At 41.7% G+C, this 19354-nt stretch overlaps 1 protein-coding gene across 1 annotated transcript in view; it reads right to left on the bottom strand.

Moving 5' to 3' along the window:
• Nucleotides 1-500: 500 nt before the first annotated feature.
• BRCA1 (BRCA1 DNA repair associated) overlaps nt 501-19354 on the bottom strand; it is a 72951-nt gene continuing 54097 nt past the window's right edge. Inside the window, exons 15-22 of the mRNA XM_043964359.1 lie at nt 17167-17254; nt 15311-15388; nt 14157-14197; nt 12605-12688; nt 8140-8194; nt 2945-3018; nt 2432-2492; nt 501-1734 (exon numbers count right to left, since the gene is read on the bottom strand). Coding sequence (XP_043820294.1) covers nt 1613-1734; nt 2432-2492; nt 2945-3018; nt 8140-8194; nt 12605-12688; nt 14157-14197; nt 15311-15388; nt 17167-17254 — 603 coding nt within the window. The 3' untranslated portion in view covers nt 501-1612. The remainder of the gene's footprint in view (nt 1735-2431; nt 2493-2944; nt 3019-8139; nt 8195-12604; nt 12689-14156; nt 14198-15310; nt 15389-17166; nt 17255-19354) is intronic.

Raw genomic sequence — 19354 nt, 5'->3', positions numbered from 1 at the left:
TCACAAAGAATTGGACACAGCTGAATAACAGGTCAAGCTGAAGGTAATACTCAGCTGTTTTGGCTACTCAGAGAATAGGAATCTAGGTTAGATGGTGGAGAGAACACTCAGTTTGGTATGGAAGAGGCGGGAGGGGCACTTGGGTTTGGGGCAGAGATGCCACATATTAAAGCAAGGCAAGTGGGGCTTTATTCTTGTCCAGATCTCTCCTAGCTCCCAATGAGGGAACTGGAGAGTTGTCATTTCTTTAGTGGGGTCCATTTTCACGCCAACACCTCTCCAAAGATGACTTAAGGCCTGAAGTACCAACAACCATCATCAGGTGGGTAGGATGCCTCTCAGGACCCATGTGGAGTCCCTGTCTCAGGCTAGGGTGGTCGTTACAGTATATGACACGAGGAAGTTTCTGCCTTATTACTCTTGGGGAGACACTTCCTTCCTCCAAAGGATGGTGTGAAGACAAATGAGATGAATGGCCATGACAGCAATCAGAGTCTAAATCAGGAGAAGCATCTGCCATCAAGTTTATTTGCTATGAGTATCAAAATATTTACAAAACATACTTTGCACAATCAAGTCATGATTGCCTGGGTACAGTGGCGTTCTAGGGAAGAACTAGTCCTTCCAGTGGCTATAAATGGTCTTGGATAATGTGTTTATGGAAACGCTTTCTTTCTTCAGCAAGGGAAAAATTATTTATGAAGCTATAAGATTCAGCATCTTTTTCACCTCAAGGAAAGCAATATTGCCCTTCTTGTTGAGATCTGTCATTTTACAGAGATGAAATATTGATATCAGAGATCTTATATTTTAAAGTTAATGTTATATATCAGTGGTGGTCATAAATATCTTATTTATTACCAGTGGTGAATTGCAGAAGTAATTCCTTTGAGTCCCAGCACAGCTTGTTTTTCCAGAACTTCTGCACACTGTACCCCTGAAGTTTCAGTCATGCCATTTCTGTCCCCCTAAATTCTCTTTAAGATGAGTCACTAGGACACTTAGGAAACAAAGAGCTGCCTCCACACAGCTCAGAATTACCCTGTGTCATGTCGCTGATCCCTAGAAGTCTCCTTCCATCGAAGGCATATCAGCTAAACCAGGGAAACAAATGACCCTTGGGAGGCTGAGCAAACCCAAACCTAGAGCCCCAAGCCCTGGTGTCGCTTTCACAAATGACTGTGTCTAAGCTCTCCTGGTGAAAATATGCAGGGACGTGGCTGTCATGATAAATAATGAATCAGCATCTTTCTCCCTCTCTCCTTTGTGAAGAATCTGCTTTTAAATTCTTTTGCAGGTGACAAATCACCACATTTTGTGCTCAAAGCAGATTTCAAAAGGGAGACTTTGAAGCAGAAAGTCTTTTAAAAAGGCGCACGCGCGCGCACACACACACACACACACACACACACACACACACACACACACACACACACAGGCGCGCGCACACGCAGAAGCCCTTTCCAGGCTGATTGACACAAAATGTTTTGTAATCAGGACTGCAGGCCAGGACAAATGAAAGGAACCACCTGTGCCCGGGAAGCCAGCTCCCTGGACCAGCCTTGGCAGGCTACATGGAGACCAGGCCTCCACCTACTGCCAGGTGGGATCATCAGCAGCTTGGGGAAGGCTGGGGTATCATGTAGGCATCCAGCTCCTGGCGCTGATAGCAGGCGACACTGTCCAGCACCCACTCCCGGGTCACTATGGGTGCTTTGAATAGCAGCCTGATTCCTGGGGACGACACAAAGCACAAACCTGAAATCAGAGTCGTGTCCTCTGATGCCCAGACCCTCCCATAGAAGCTGGTGCAGGAGCTTTGAGGGTCAGAACACATTCTTTAGTCTAAAGCTCTTATCAGAAAGTGCAGCAAATCATAGTGTGTGCTGAAGTTCCCAAGACTGTATACAAGTCTGGAAGACTCCTGATAATAAAGTCTCATTTCTTTGAGCAATCTTCTCATTAACCAATCAATCAATAAATCCTTGTTCAGTGCCTACCACGTGCCAGGGACTGTGTTAGGAGCTGCTTTATTATTATTTTTTTAAATTAACAAGATACTTTGCTATATCAGGGTAACAACAGGTTGTATTTGGAGTTGGAGAACACGAGTTCAAATTGTGGCTTTTTGACATTCACTGGAAAGAGCCTGGATGGAGGCTTCGTGTTACACAGCAAAGAGTGTTGGCCGAGTCAGAGGAACTGCATGGACATCTTGCCATCTGTGTGACCTGGAGTAAATCACATCTGCCTAGACAGGTTTCCTCATCTGTAAAATGAGGGGCCAGACTAGATGACCTTCGCAGTCCTTCCCAATCTAGATCTGAGGTTCTAGTTCTAGAGAGTGTGAGTCTGAGTGTGTGTGTGTGTGTGTGTGTGTTCATGTGCTTGTGCACAAGCTCACTCCCCTCCCCCGCCCCCCCAGCCTTACTCTGAAAACTGCTGTCGTCTTCCCAGGCATCAGGCTGCACAACCACAACCAGAGAAGTACCCTGTGATCCCAAGAGAAAAAAACATATATGTTAAAGGGGAGAGGAGAGAGGAAAGTCCCACCCTGCCATTGTGGTTGATCTGCTGGGAAATAGCTTGTGGGTTCCTAAGGGGTCTGTAAGAAAGGAGACTTATTGCAGGAGGGGAAATAATTCACAGCTAAGTGAATTCAGCATTGAGGATGACTGACAGCCTGCTCGGCAGATCAGCTGCTATGATCTGGGCTCTCAGTAACTAGCTACATGATCATTTGCCACCACTCTGGACCTCAGTTTCTAGCTAACCTCCAAAGGCACCTTTCCCACCTTCATGATACTAAGCCAGGCAGGGGCCCATGGGAGTCCACAGGAGATGAACCGTCCCAGTCTCACCTTTGTCATGAAAGGTAATGGTACGGTCTCATCCTCCTGGCTAACTTGTAGTGTGAGTCCCTTTCCTCCAACACTATACTCACCACTCCTGGTCTCAACGAGGAAGGCTTCTTCACTACTGAGGCCCCGCACAGCCGCACCATCCACTCTAAGTGATCTGCACAAACCATAGCATCACAATGTTTACATTTATTAGTCCCATCACTTCCCATAAGCCTTTGTTCTTTTAACTATTTCTGCTCTGGTTGTGAAGGAAGAAGTCCCTTATATATCAGGCTGAGCACCTACTTTTAAGAGGAACTAGGAGCACTATATGAGGGGACAAGGCTTCATGGAGGCTCAGCACACTCTTTGGACGATCAACAACCCAAACTCAGGCACTATGGGGTCAACTCTCTCAGCAGCTTCTCCCCTGGTTAAGATCTGTCTACTGTACAAGCCTCACCAATCTATTTCCTGTTATGCTGGTTCTTTGATGTTAATCACCTAATCTATTTAGGAGCAAACAATCCAACGAGGCCCCCTTGCATGCTCTTATCCCCCAACTACTCATCCAATCAGTCTATCACATAACCTGTTTCATTGTGTCCTCTAGAACCCCTTGCTCTATTGATGAAAAACCCTTCAACTGACAATCTTTGTGTCTTCCTCAATGCCTCCCCTCCTTGGATGATGACAGATTTCTTGCAATACTCTTCACTGAATGAAGAAGCCCTTCATATGATAGTCTGTCTAGATGCTCCCGCTTGCCACGACGAAGGAGAATTAGCCTTGGGAAAAAGCTTCATAGAGGTACACATTTTGGAGAACCAACAAATGAACATCCCAAGCTCTAATAAATTCTAGGGTGAGTTTTCATCTCTCCTACTCCTACTTCTAACAGGGCTAGAAAGAAGGGTGAATAATGAACATACTTCTTGCTGCCGGCTGTTACTTCCAGACTATAGCTGTCACCATCCATCAGTGACCTTTCATCCTTAGAGGTTTATGCACCTCAAAAGGTACATAACTACCCAACCTTTTTTTCTAGACTCATCACCCATTATTCCTTCAGTTTTTAAAAACAGGATTCTATTTGTCTGCTTTGGGACTACCCTCTCCTCTACACCCATAAACATCACATCTCAGTACTGGAAGGGAGATAGAAGCCACCAAGTCAGACCAATACCTAGCTAAGAATTCCTTCTGAAACAATGCTGAAGAGTGGTCATCTGGGCTTTGCTTAAAGATTTCTACTGGGAGTGAGTGAACTCCTCCTTTCTTTCTTTCTTTCTTTCTTTCTTTCTTTCTTTCTTTCTTTCTTTCTTTCTTTCTTTCTTTCTTATTTATTTATTTATTTGGTGAGGCAATTGGGGTTAAGTGACTTGCTCAGGGTCACACAGCTAGTAAGTGTTAAGTGTCTGAGGTCAGATTTGAACTCAGGTCCTCCTGAATCCAGGGCCGATGCTCTATCTACTGTGCCACCTAGCTGCCCCATGATCCAGTCTTGATGTTTCACTATTCACTACTCTGGAATCTCAAAGACCCCTGATCTTTCAGCATCATTAGCCATTCTCCTTCCCCTGTCCATAGAGATCAATCCTACTACCTGTACCCGATGACCTCTTTCTCTCTGGCATCATCCAAGACCTGTGTACACTCTACAAGTCTCTTCCTCTTTCTCACACATCTTCTAGTTTTGATTTTCCAGTTGTCCTTGGAAACATTCTCAGGTCTCCCCAATCCCCCCCAAAGCCCTCTCTCAATTCCATTTAACTATCATACCACATCTCCCCCCTCCCCCTTTCCCCTTCACTGCTAAATTTCTTGCCAAGGTTGTCTGCAACTGGTGCCTTCATCTACTAACTACCCATTAATCTCTTCAACCCTTTACAATCTGGCTTCAACTCCCCCTGAAACTGTTCTCTCAAAAGGTCACGCATGACTTCCTAATGGTCAACTCTGAGAGCCTTTTTTCCTATTCCTCATCTCACTCGACCTTCATGTTGCTTTTCACCAAGCTGACTGTACCCTCTAACTGGATACTCTCCTGGTTCTTTGATTAGCTCCCTATCTTCTTTTTATCTCTTCCGCTGGCTCCTCAGCTTTCTGTCTGGCTGACTGCTCAGTGTGGGGCTCTCTTCTTTCGTTTTTCTATCATCTGCCTCGGCACTAGCATTTTCTCCCAAGCTTTCCATCACCACCTCCACGATGATGTCTCCAAGCCTTGGAATCTGTTTTGTCCTTGACTTGCTCTGGATGTTACAGGGAAAGGGCTTTGTCATGACTCTAAGCTATCACTACTACTGCTCCCTGGCTACCCATCTTTATCTCCATTAAGATGTTGTACCAGTACCTCAAATTCTACATGTCCAAAACAGGCCTCTCTGTGTAAGCCTGCTTGTCCTTTGAGCTGGATTCTTTCTGTGCTACCATCATCCAACCAGCCGTCCACACATGCTGCTCTAATTTTTCTTGTTCCTGCAGCCTTTCACATCCAGTCACCAAGGCCCTGCCGATCTGACATCCATCACCTCTTCTCTGGTCTCTTGAGCTGGCTGCCTGGACTATTATCGAAACAGTCTTTCTGACTTCCTTCCCCTCTTCAATCCATTCCATCCTTCATGTGATCTTTATTATGCACAGATCTGGTCATGTTATTTCTTTGTTCATCTCTTCTGTGGCCCCACAGGGTTGTCAGAGGAAAGGAAGGTTCAAACTTCTTTGGGTAGTGTTCAAAGCTCTCCCCGTACCTTTCCATTCTTTTAGCATGACCCCCCCCTCCAACACACACACACACACACACACACACACACACACACACACACGCCCCTCCAGCCAAGCTAGTTTGCTTTGTTCTCTGAACACAGCACTTAGCTTCCCCCTCTACTCCTGACTACATGGTGCCTTGTGCTAGAAATACCCTCCCTTCCCCAAGCTGCTTGCTGAATTCCCACTCATGCTTTAAAGCCCAGTTAAATGCCATTTCCACTAGGAAGCCTTTCCTGATCTCCCCTTTCAGAAACAATCCTCCTGTCTGTACCTTACATAGCATGTTTTGCAACTCTCTAGTGCATTTATAATGCAATGTGGCACACATATTATAGCTCTGTGTTTTGTGTCTTGTCCCTCTGCTAGTCTACAAGTTGCAAGAAACAAGGGACTGGGGGCAGCTAGGTGGCGCAGTGGATAGAGCACCGGCCCTGGAGTCAGGAGTACCTGAGTTCAAATCTGGCCTCAGACACTTAACACTTACTAGCTGTGTGACCCTGGGCAAGTCACTTAACCCCAATTGCCTCACTAAAAAAAAAAAAAAGAAACAAGGGACTTATCCAAAACTTGTGGCTTTTCTTTTTCCTTATATTTTTTTCCAGTACCTATTCTAGCCATCTCTAAACAGCAGGGTGCTTAACAGGTGTCTGTTGAATTAATCAACGAGCATTGCAGTAAAAGACTTCCCACATCCTCTTTCTGGGTGGAGGGGCAGAACAGCCTGGCACTTGAATCTAAAGCTTCTCCACCTCTGAGGGGCTATGTGACCCAGGGCAATCTCTCTAGACTTTTGTTAGAGGGATGATCACTCACTGAACTGGAGACTGATAATCAAAAAGCATGAGTTTCTTTGGAAGAAGAAAGTGAGTTAACAGACAGATCTAATTAAACCTAGAAACTTTATTTATAAAACTAGCAGGGTCTAATTTTTTGTTTGTTTGTTTGTTTTTTTGCGGGGCAATGGGGGTTAAGTGACTTGCCCAGGGTCACACAGCTAATAAGTGTCAAGTGGTGGAGTATGTGATGAATATAGGGACTCAAGAGTGAAGAGACAGATACCAGACTTGACAATCTCTCATGAATGAGATACTTGAAAAGAAAAAAAAAATCCAAGATAATTTCTATTAATTTGCTAAATCACTGGCTAAGAAACTATGGAGAAGAGAAAAAAAGGCAACCTTTCCTCCTAAGGCTGAGTCAGTAATTGATAATCATGGCAGTGAAGAGCACCACACTCAGTGGTAATTACTGCAAATGTCAAGAGACAGGAGAATTCATTCAGTCAAAAAATAAACGCCACCCTGGACAGAGCCTCGCTGAGAGGAGGCAGAATCTACATGCTTATGGGATAGTGCTGGCCAGAAGAGGTTTTGGAAGGCTGGGTCATTTGCAGAGGTGACTCACTGCATGGCAAGGAGAATGAGAGTACAAAGCATCAAATGGGAGAGCTAACTTCTTGCTATGTCTGCACATCTTCTTGCATGGAGTTTTATACAGGCTTCCCTTCTCAGCAGCCTACATTTTCCAGATTAGTAAGAAATGTAAGTGACAGGAATGAGGGTCAGAGGTGTTTTAAGCTTTCTCTGTGTTGCTGAATGGGGTAATTGAGACCAGGGCAATACTGCTTCCAACAAAACCCTCCGGAAGGCAGTCTGGTAGACCTGCTTCAGGCAAGTTTTCATTACATAAAAGAACAAATTCATCTCAAATGCCTCAAGGAGAATATGTCTGGAAATTTCATAAATCCCAATCAATAGCCAATAATGAAGGAAAATAAAGACAAAAGAAAGACATTTTGCATACCTCTGCTGGCCTCCCTAGTTGCTGGTTCAGTGCATCACCGACATAGTTACTTAAGCCTCCCTAAGTTAAGGAAGAAGACTTCAGCTATACAGGAGGCTGATGGAATCTGACCAGGGCAAGTGTGTGTGTGTGTGTGTGTGTGTGTGTGTGCGCGTGTGCGCGCACGCATATGCATGTATTATAAAATGGGAGTATTTGGTCTGAAGAGGAATTACTTGAATCATTACATCTGGTATGCACATAATGATCTGGGTGAAATTTAAATGAGAAAATGTTCATCAAAAGCATTCCCTCCAATATTGCTGCTCTGAGCCCATGCAAGGCCCCTGCCCCAAAGGCTTAAGCTACAGCCATGCATTCTTCCCTATTAATAATGTATCAGAAGGAATGTGTGGGCAGAGGAAGGTTTGGGAGAACCAAGCAACCTGATTCTCAATTATTGTAAACATCTAAGCCATCTTCCTCCACATTTATTAATTTTCCTTTCTCTTAAAGCAAGAATTTAAAAAAATATATGACTTTTCCCTTCTATTCTAGGTTTGGGTACAGGAGAATCTCTATTCTCAAATCTATACCAGGAAAGCCGCATCAATCTGAGGTCTTTTGGAAGTTGGACACACACAAAGGCTAGTTGATCCTACAATACTCTTCTTGCCGTAGGTTTGGTTGGTGCAAAGGAACAGCTGTTATGAGAATGTTATTCTGTAGACCCTCAGTCTCTTACCTGTTGGCATGTCTGTAAATGGTCCATAGCAACAGATTTCCAGGCCCTTGAAGATCTGGGGAAAGACAAATGAAAATTATCAAGGAGTACAGAATGCTTTAGTCCCTGAATGAAGCTCCTGGGACACACTTTTCTCTTCCTTTAAATTTGATGGCTTCCACTGTTATTTCTCAGAAACGATAAAGATCAGTCTTACACCCAGCACTCTGTCCCAGGGCAGAGCACCTTTTTGCTCTATGTGTGGATTTTCTGTCTATAGTTACTGTAGGGCTGTTTCCTCTCTACGGCTTGATCAGGACTCAGAAGACCTCAGTTCCTGGCCCAGCTCTGCCATTTACCAGTCTTGTGACCATGGGCAATTAATTTAATTTTGCTGTTTCCTCATCTGTAAAACAGAGACAACTGTGCCTGCCTTGTCCACCTCGTAGGGTTATTACAAAGACTAAAGATGAAATGTGTCAAGATGCTTTGTAACCTCTATATCACTCTGCATTAAATGGAAGGGTCCTTCAAGTTGGAGACTTATACATATCAGGTATATTTATCCAAGTACGCGGGACCTCCTCCAATACAATGCAAGATCCTTTTGGGTGAAGATTATTTAATTTTTGTCTTTGTAGCTCCAGTATCTTGCATGGTGGTATACAATTTATTTGTTACAAAGTAAAATAATTCACAAAGTACTTTTACAAAGTAAAAAAAGGTATAAGCACCTAATTATTTTCATGTTTGTTTCCCACTTTAGACATGAGCTTCTTGGGTGCAGGGGGTGATCTTGCCTTTCTGTGCATTCCCAGAAGCACATAAGAATCACTTGATCAATACTTGTTGACTGACTGACTGACCAATTATCTACTGGGGAATGGTTCTTGACCCTATATATTTGTATCAATTCTTTATATATCTTGGATAGCACACCATCAGCAGAGAAACTTGCTATAATTTCCACCATAGTTAACTGTTTTCCTACTAAGTCTTTTTCTTTTTTTTTTTTTTGCGGGGCAATGGGGGTTAAGTGACTTGCCCAGGGTCACACAGCTAGTGTCAAGTGTCTGAGGCCAGATTTGAACTCAGGTACTCCTGAATCCAGGGCCGGTGCTTTATCCACTGTGCCACCTAGCTGCCCCCCTACTAATTCTAACATTAACAACTTTGTTCGTGTAAAATACTTTGGACTTAATGCAATTATAATTGTCCATTTTATCTACTGTGATGTTCTCTATCTCTTGTTTGTCCAGGGACTCTTTCCTGATCCATATTTGTAAAAGCCATCTTTTGCTTACTCCCCTAAATGGCTTTCAATAAGACTTTTAATAATGAGAGAGATGATTATTAAACAAATTATTGGGGAGCTCTCTGACCTTACCCCTAAATTTACCCCACATAGACCATCTTATCCAGGTGAAGTTGTTTTTCCAACCAGCTAATTCTACTCTAGTAATTTTAGTCAGCCAGGTCTGAGTAGAGGTGGTCCCCCTTTTGTCCAGATTGTGCTAGGTGGGGATAGAGTCTGGATAAGAGATGTCTCTTTGTCCAAGACTAAGTGATCAGGAGAGAAGCTAGGTGGTGCGTTGGATAAAGCACCAGCCCTGGATTCAGGAGGATCCGAGTTCAAATCTGGACTCAGACACTTGTCACTTACTAGCTGTGTGATCCTAGGCAAGTCACTTAACTCTCATTGCCCCACCAAAAAAAAAAAAAAAAAGATTTATTACTCAGAAATTATGTCTCTCAAACCTTTTATATGCCACATATGTAGGCTATTTATGCATTTGGAACTTATGATAGTGTATGTTGTGAGACATAGATCTAAACATAATTCCTACCAGACTTTTTAATAGCTTTCCCAGAAGTTTCTATTGAATAGTTGGGGTCCTTTGGTTTACTGAACACCATGCTAACAAGTTCAATTGCTTCATAGTCCTATGTATCTACTCTGGTCCAGTGTTCCACTTTTCTATATTTAATTAGTACCAAATAGCTTTGATGATTACTGTTTTGTGGTATAGTTTAAGATCTTTTCCCACCTTTGCTCTTCATTTCCTGTGAGCTTCTTGACCTTTTGTTCTTCTAGATGAATTTTATTCTTTTCTACTTCCCTAAAGTAACCCTTTGGTAATGTGACTGGTATGACACTGAATCTGCTAATTAATATGAGTATTGTTATTTTTTTATATTAGTAAGACCCAAACATGAGCAATATTTAGGTACCTCTCTTTCCTTAAAGAGTGTGTTGGTGGCTGCCTTTATAGAATTCCTGCATGTGTCTTGGTAGCTAGACTTCCAAATAGTTTTACATTTTATAGTTTTATCAAATAATAATGGCATAAATGAACATCACTGCTTTATCCCTGATCCTACTGAAAAGACCTCTAGTGTTTATTACAAATACTGCTCGCTAATTCTTGAGTTTAGATAGATGTCATTTAATCTATTAAGGAAAGGTCTGTTTATTTTTGTGTTTTTTAATATAAAGGTGTTGTATTTTGTCATAAGCCTTTTCTGTATCTATTGAACTAGCCATGCGATTTTTATTAATTTTGTTACTAATATGATCTTCTGTATTTATAATTTTTAATTCCTGGCAAAAATATAACCTGACCAGAGTGTATTTGACTTTTAATATGCTGTTGTAGTCTCTGTTAATTAATATTTTATTCAAGATTTTTACATCAATATTCCTTATAGATACTGGTCTATAGTTTTCTTTTTTTCTTTCTTTATCTCCTCAGTTTAGGTATCAGGGTCATATTTATCTCATAGTAGGGGTTTGATAGGATCCTTCCTTTCCCTACTTTTGAAAGCAATCACTCCTTTGCCTAATTTTTACTGAGCCCAAAGCATAGATAGCTTTAAGCCTAAAGCTCCTTCAGAGATAGCTGTGGAAAACATTATCAGTCTCCTAAGGGAACAGCCTGGGAAGTCATCTTCTTCTTCTTGTACTGTTTTGATTGCTTGGTCACCAAAGGAAGGGGCCCATATCCCACTACAAGAGTGATTTCCTTTTATACCTTCCCCTAATACTCATTATAGAATCATGTCTCTTCTGAAAACATTCACTTTTGGGAGTTGCATATACTGCACATGATAGATGCTTAATAAAGGTTTCTGAGTGTTGAAATAAATGATTTTTGAAAGTTTGAAGGTACTGAAAATTAACAACATGTGAGGACATGATATGAGTAGTAAAAATAATAATCCTATTCTTTTTTGCCAAGAGTCTCCAAGATGGTATCATGTGACTCATATTATTCTATAATATACCCTCCACCTGCTCAAAAGGGACAATTATGAAAATGGTCTCAATCTCCATTCCTTCCTCCCTTCCCCTTAAAGCTGGAAAGAACCGAAAAAACCAAAAGGAGGCAAAAATGAGCTGCACTTCAGGCTATTACTTCAATGTCACTTTATAGCTTATTGAAAGAAAGGGAACAACTCTACTCTCATTCTAAGTAATGGATCCCATTTATACTGACAGTGCCACCTATGTGAATGAAATACGTGCCCTAACAACACTTCCCCTAATGCCGCTGGCTGGTGATGTCATGGACTCAAGCCACTCAAAATGCTCAAGTTCTATTTAGGCGTCTCATCTGAGCCAAATGCTACGTGAACACTTTAATGATTGGATATTTTCAAATCTTATGCTTGGTTGACATTCCCTGACAAGGACCTCTAATGAGAAGATAAGAGACTTGCAGTTTGAGCTCTTCAACAAATACATTTCTCCCTGTCAGGGAGAAACCACTGTGACATTTAGCATCTTCAGTTTCATCATTTCGACTAGTCACTTTCCATCCCTGCCATCCAAAGGCTCCTGCACATGGAAAAAACCCAACCAGGCAGCAACAAGAGCAGTGTTTCAGTTAAAGTGGGGGAGGGATCTGGGGCTAACCCAACCTTACACACAATGTGGTGAAACAAAACAAAACTAAACAAAACAATTAGCCATCTTGTGCTGCAACTCTCTGGGGAGGTGGCATAATAGGAAGAAGCAAATGACATCAGCTTCTTTTTAACATTGGGAGATAAAAGTCTAAAGGAATAAATTGCCAGGGCTGAGTAGGTAGAGTGAGGCGAGACTGACCCTTGGATTCAATGCTTTAGGGCCTGACCAGTGCTTATCTCCTAGATCACTTCTTTGCCCAGTGCCCTCTCTGTCACTGCCCTTGCCCGTGGCTAGAAAAGGTCAGGTTGTGCTCCAGCGAGGAGGGAGTCCATTCTCAAGGGTTAGGTTGTGCTCCCTCAAAAGAGACAGAACTAAAACATCATGGTTAGAAAGTGTTAGTCAGGAACATAAGCTTTTGGCAACCCCAGAAGAGCAGGTGTCTTAGGGAGAAAGAACTACCATCAGGCAGTCACCATTACAAAGAAGCATCTTCTAGGTAAGACACCCACAGAGGAGTCTTGGCAACGCTGGCTTCTTCCTGTGTAACTGAGGTGAGATCTTATCCAGTAGCTTTACCTTCATTCCCTGAGATTCTCTTGCTCTCTCTGGGCCTCGGTGGTTCCTCCCATTGATGACATCTCCTCTGACTTCAAAGTCACGCTGTAAGAAATAAAAGAACCAAGAAAAAGATGGTTTTTTGGCTTCCAGCTGGAATTTACATCACTTTTAGGGAGCTAAGCTTTCCTGGGCTTGTTTGTCCAAAAAGTTCACTAAATTTGGCAGGCTTGGTGAAATGACTGGCATCTCAGCTGCTGTAGGCAGTTCACAGAGGCAAATCTCTTGGCAAAAACTAACTGGCTTCCTTCCTTACTAGGACATAATGTATTTAGATTTCCAATATCCATCTCTTCTCGAAACATTGCTTAGCATTTAGATTAAACTGATAACACTTTGCTATGGAATGATAACAGAAATAACCCCCATCTTTTAAATCAAATTGCATATTGCCATTCTAAAGAGAAAAGGGCCTTTCATATTCCAACTGAGAAATTTCCATGGTTAATGAAACCTGGAAGAGAGAATGGGCAGGCTTCTTATAGTAAGGTGAAAAGGAAGTTTCTACTACTATTGATTTGGGTTCAAGAAGGGAGTGAAAGAGCGAAGAGCAAGAGGTCCTTGGTTATATTCAAACCAAAAAGTGCTAACAAGCACTTGCTAACAAGCAAGACAGAAGGGAGGCTAGTTCTCCTTTGCATTTATTTTTTAGATAAAGGAGGCAGTGTGATACTGAAAAGGGCACTGGCTTTGGAGTGAGAAGACCTGGGTTCAAATCCTCTCTCTGATGCTTATTACCTGTCCTGGGCAAGTCCCTGAATCTCCCTTGCCTCACTTTTCTTATTTGAAATAAGTGTGGGTTGGACTAGATGGTCCAACCAAGGTCATCTTCCAGTTCTAGATCGGTCATTCCTATACTATTAGAACACCAACATGTGAAATCCTGTGGCCACCTTCCTGGCTCAGTCATGGAGCCACTTGGATGGGTAGTGTGCTGTGCAAAGTTTTTAGCAGCCAACTGAAACAACAAAATGATGGCTTGTGCCTGCACAGTTCTGTTCTGAAATTATTCTTCTTCCTACATGCTATTATTTACCTCTCTTTGTTCTCAGAGCATCAATAGCAGATATTCTCCTGAGGTAATTTTATTTCTAAATAAATTCCACTTGCTTCTTAGAAAGGCAGATCTTGCCTTAACCATAGCACTGAAGAACTACAACTACTATATAGGAAGGTATCATGTGTACTGGCACAGTGAGTCTGTTTCTCTGCAACTCCCTCTCCCAATTAAAGAGTCATTCCTTTTGAAGCTCTCGAGAATAGTCAAAGTTTTTCTGCTGTTAAAATATAAGCTCCCAGAGGGCAGGGGCTAGTCATTTTCATCTTTGTATCCCCAGTGCCTAGCACTCAGTAGGTGCTTAATAAATGCTTGCTTGATTCTTCTGTGTCTCAGTTCCAGGTTTCTACTTGCCCAATGCGTTCTCACCATCATCCCTACCTTTCACCAAGAAAGTCATTCAAACTTCTCAGCATGAGGCCTATCTTTGGTTATTTTGGGACATCAAGGACCTACCTCAGGCAGTACCTTTCCTTCTTTAAAAGACTGCACCACCCCTGAAGAGAAGATAATAAAAAGAAAGGTCATACACAACAGGAAAAAACCCAACTTTCTGACAACGATTTGGTCAAGAAGCATTTGTGGAAAAGTGAAGTGAGCAGAGGCAGAATAGCACACAGTAACAATACTATACAATGATCAACTGTGAATGACTTAACTATGCTCAGCAATTCAATGATCCAAGACAACTCCAAAGGACTCATGATGAAAGGTGCTCTCCACCTCCAGAGAAAGAACTTATGGAGTCTAAATGCAGATCGAAGCATACTATTTTTCGCTTTCTGTATTTTTTCCCCCTTTGAGCCTGTGTCTTCTTTCAGAACATTTATAAGATGGTGATATATTTTGCATCATCAAACATGTATAACATATCAAATTTCTTACCATCTCAGGGAGGGGGGATGTGAAGGAGGGAGAGAGAAAATTTGGAACTCAAAATTAAAAAAAAAATGTCAAAATGATCTTTACATGTAATCAGGGGAAAAAAATAAAATACTGTTAAACATCTGCAGAATACTAGTGAAAGGGGTAGCATATAACCCTAAAAAGCCAGAGATTTACAAGATGTACAGCAGATTCTTTCCTCAGGCATGGCTGTGGCTTAATTCAAATGTTAGAAATTGCCTGATGTACATCGATTTTAGGCCAGTATCTAAAGAAAGCCTCCTTTACAGACTAAAATTGCTAAGAACAGATTAGATTCTATTAGTTATGAAAGGAAACCCATTTCCCCAACATTGCCTGCTTATCTGAACAAAGCAATGCACATTAAAGATAAAACCAATTTAGTGTAATCATTAAAGGCCTTTTGGGTATTCAGACTCAGAACTGTAGCAATCTCAGGTGTTAAGACATTAAGTGTTAAAAAAAAAGGGGGGGGGGATGCAGAAAAACCAAAGCATGAAGGGTAGAGGGGGTAGAGAGTTATGTTAAATTGTACGTACAGTGGGCAGCTAGGTGGAGCAGTGGATAAAGCACTGGCCCTGGGTTCAGGAGGGCCTGAGTTCAAATCCAACCTCTGACACTTGACACTTACTAGCTGTGTGACCCTGGGCAAGTCACTTAACTCTCACTGCCCTGCTCAAAAAGAAAAAAAAAATTATACTTACACAGAAAACTCACGATCCATTTCCCTCCTGCAATGCCCAAGAAGTACTTTAGGGTCCGCTCACACACAAACTCAGCATCTACAAAGTAAAAACCATACAAGAAGTCAGTAGAAGTTGGTAACTAATTCTGAAAGTCTGGCTATAGTGGGCTCAGGAGGTCCTAGCCCACTAGAGAAGGGTTGGTGACTCCATCTACTCTGGGGAAGGAGGCAGAAGTCAGAAGTCTGGACCAGCACAGCAGTAAAGGGAAAACACGGATCTCTACAAGTTGGATCCCATGCAATGTATTTTCTGTATCCCAAAACTATTTAGGTGCCTTCAAAAAAATATTCAAAGCATGGCCTGGGCTGATACTGTTGCTATACTTGGAGAGACTAAATCTGTCTTAGTGGATGGTTATATGTAGAAGGAAGAAATGATATGTGTGAGAATATAATGTGGAAACAATAACCCAAGTAATATGTGCCTCCCCTTAGCTAGAGTTGGAGACCCCTAACCCTTTAGCATTCCTACAATGGGTACTTGGGAAATATGCCAGTTGGAGGCCAAGGATCTCAGGGTTCTTTCTTTTTTCTACATCAATACTTCAGAAAACAACAGCTAAAGAACAATTTCTATTTATTTCCCAGTATTTCAAAGGCCTCTTTGAAGAACTAAGGAAGCTGTGGCAAAAACTCTTAGGAGAAATGCATTTAATTAAACCTTAAGATACAAAAGACAAGCCATCATCAGCAAAAGCCCTTCTTCATAAAATTCTTCACATTTCTATTTTGTAAAGTTTCTTGTTTAATTGTTGATAAAGGTGTTGGAATAATGGACTTCAAACACAGTGCATTAGCCACTTGCAAACTGGACAGAGCTGCATGGCCTCTTTGAGAGACACTCTAATACATGGTTTTATGAGATGTCTCTACGTTTTATCAAGTTCATAGGAACAGAGATCCAGGGCAGGAAGGTACTTGAGAGGCCAGCTAGTACCTGAGGTCAAGTGACATGTCCAACATCACATGAGGATGAAGTGGCAAAGCTAAGATTTGATCAACTTTTAAAATTCCATTCTATCGGGGCAGCTAGGTGGCACAGTGGATAAAGCACTGGCCTTGGATTCAGGAGTACCTGAGTTCAAATCCGGCCTCAGACACTTGAAACTTACTAGCTGTGTGACCCTGGGCAAGTCACTTAACCCCCACTGCCCTGCAAAAAAAAAAAGAAAAAGAAAATTCTATTCTATGGTTGGTTTATCTCCCTAGTCTCTGAACCTATGCTAATAATTTTCTTTGGTAGAAAGGCTAATAGGATTACCTTTTATTTGGGGGGTGGGGCAATGAGGGTTAAGTGACTTGCCCAGGGTCACACAGCTAGTAAGTGTCAAGTGTCTGAGGCTGGATTTGAACTCAGGTCCTCCTGAATCCAGGGCCAGTGCTTTATCCACTGCACCACCTAGCTGCCCCTAATAGGATTACTTTTAAAATAAAATTAAAATTTGTAATTATTATTAGATGAGTAGGATTTGTCTCTTGGTTGATCAAAATTTATAAAGTATTCAAGAGAGCAGCTTAAATCTAGGCTCTTTAGAGCAAAATATCTGAGAACAGAAGCATTTAGAATCTAGACTTATTGTCAAAGTCATTGCAATAACAAATGTTTGCTTGGGTTTAATGGAACCATGTCATAAATAGTCAATGAACCTGAATTTCAAGTAAATCTTAAGGAAATGTTTCCTAGAGCAGGGAAAATGAAGTTTGACTTTTTGAGACTTCCTCAACTGTCTGTTTTCCCACTGAATTCCAGGACAGGTACTTCTTACCTGGAAGAGAGTTAACATGTTTTGTCTGTTAATAAAGCTCTTGGTATACCTGTTTTCATTATCACATGAGTGGTTCCTTCAGTAATTTGATTAGATAGAGTGCTTTGGGTTTTCCTGGCAAACTTCTGCACTAGCATCTGAAAGCAAGCAAAACACTGAATTATATCAAATTGCCTCCAATGTAATAACAGACAGCTTTGAGCATTAGAAATCCTGGCTTTGAATTCGCATCAGTCAAGGGATAAAAAGATTTGCTGTCTAACATAGCTAAAGTACCAAAATAAACCCCAATTTAATAAAAAAGTACAACTTAGGGGAAGAAATTCTGAAGTATTCCATGTCAGGAGACATGGAAAACATAACCAAGATTTCAAAATGGTATTGATTTTTGCCTTTAAATAACAGAAATCACTTGATTGCCTGAGACAGTTTCTTTGTATGGTGACACTCCACTATAGCATAATTCAGATTTATCAGCCTGCAGTTTATGAGCTTCAAGAAATCCCGCCTTCCCAGAAAGATGTGTGGTAGTTATGTCTGGCCTGAAACCAAGATTCAAGCCTCTGATGGTTACAAAATATTAGTCACAGTGATGCTAAAGGTCAGTGTCACAACCATCAGTTCCAATACATTTAAAGAAAAGGACTGAAGGAAGAATTTCATCCTTTTCCCGAAAGAAAACTAGCACCAATTCTCCATCAATCATAATAGACAATAAATCGGCAGTTTAAGAAATGAACCAGATTCATTTAAAGCACAGTTGACATAAATGTTAACTCCTGCTTGGTAAATAACTTTGTTCATCAAGCACCATTATTTACTAGCCAAGGCCACAAACACTACCATTTATGCACTGAATGATACTGCAATTGAGATCAGCTTATCTTCCTCCAACCTGTCAGACCATGCCCACTGCCTGAGGGCTCAGAGAAAGGCTGACTTACAGAAGCTAATGATATCCTCCCTCCCATTACCATAGCCCTCTGCCAGAATCATTAGCAATTCTGAACTGATTATTTGCTGAAATCCCCAGCTTGAAAGTATTCAGTTAGAGCAGTAACTGGTAAAAAGATCATTTTAATGTGAGCTTCAGAATTAATCATGTGTAATACAGTCAGCTGCTTCATCATAAATTTGCCACACTTCAGCAACGACGAATAGTGCTTAAAAGTTTTCTTCTTTTCTTTTTTAAAGACAACATGTACCCAAGCCACTTGTGCACTCATCTGCAGCTCAGAGCTGCCAGTGGCAAGAAAAATTAGACAGTTTAAAAAAATGTCTGAAATGCTTGGCCCTTAAAACAAAAGTAACCGGGGCAGCTAGGTGGCGCAGTAGATAGAGCACTGGCCCTGGAGTCAGGAGTACCTGGGTTCAAATCCGGCCTCAGACACTTAACACTTACTAGCTGTGTGACCCTGGGCAAGTCACTTAACCCCAATTGCCTCACTAAAAAAAAAAAAATTAACAAACAAACAAAACAAAACAAAACAAAAGGAACCCTGGTATTTATCCAATGGGTTCTGGGCAGGGTGGGAAAGTGAGAGACCTAAATAAACACAAATGCCCAGGTATGAGCTTTCAAAACAAATGTTTGTTGCATATGCTTAAAGACAGTCCAGTGCTAGATAGTAAGGAAGTTGTCACAAAGACATCAGCCAACTGCTTAATGGATTGCTGTTCCTAGGGTTGGAGCCAGTTCTTGAAGCAGGGCTTTCTAGCCACATACAAAGCCATATGCTGAGTCACTGGCTACCTCAAGGAAGGTTAGAGTTAGGGATGGGGAAGGATGCTATTAAGAGACAGAAGAATTACCGAGCATTTTCATTCAGTTTGCAATAAACATTGCTTATCCCTAAAGCCCATTTGACACTCTGTAGTTGTTGGGGGCTTAAAGAAATATTTACTAAGTTCTTTTAATTATATGAAGTGATATCAAGTATGCTAAGTTATAGGCAAGGTGAATGGCTTTCATGTGTCTGAATTTCATCCCCAGGCCAAGTAGAAACAGGTTGACTCCAGCCTTCATATTTCAGTGGGTATTTTTCCACGATAGGAAACCATTCTTGGCTTTGGCAAGATAAGCCAGAGGAGAGGCCAGATTCCTAATAGTAGTGGGTGTTGCAGGGCAGAAATGACAGGGCAGGCTGCTGAATGACTGTGTTACAAGGCAGAGGAAAGACAAATAAACATTGGACAAATGCCACTGTCTGGCACTGTTTGGAACTGGGCTAGATTCA

This window comes from Dromiciops gliroides, chromosome 4 (assembly GCF_019393635.1).
Source record: "Dromiciops gliroides isolate mDroGli1 chromosome 4, mDroGli1.pri, whole genome shotgun sequence".
In the NCBI taxonomy this organism is placed as follows: Eukaryota; Metazoa; Chordata; class Mammalia; order Microbiotheria; family Microbiotheriidae; genus Dromiciops; species Dromiciops gliroides.
Note: the sequence above shows the minus strand (reverse complement) of the source record. Positions and strands in the feature narration are given on the sequence as shown.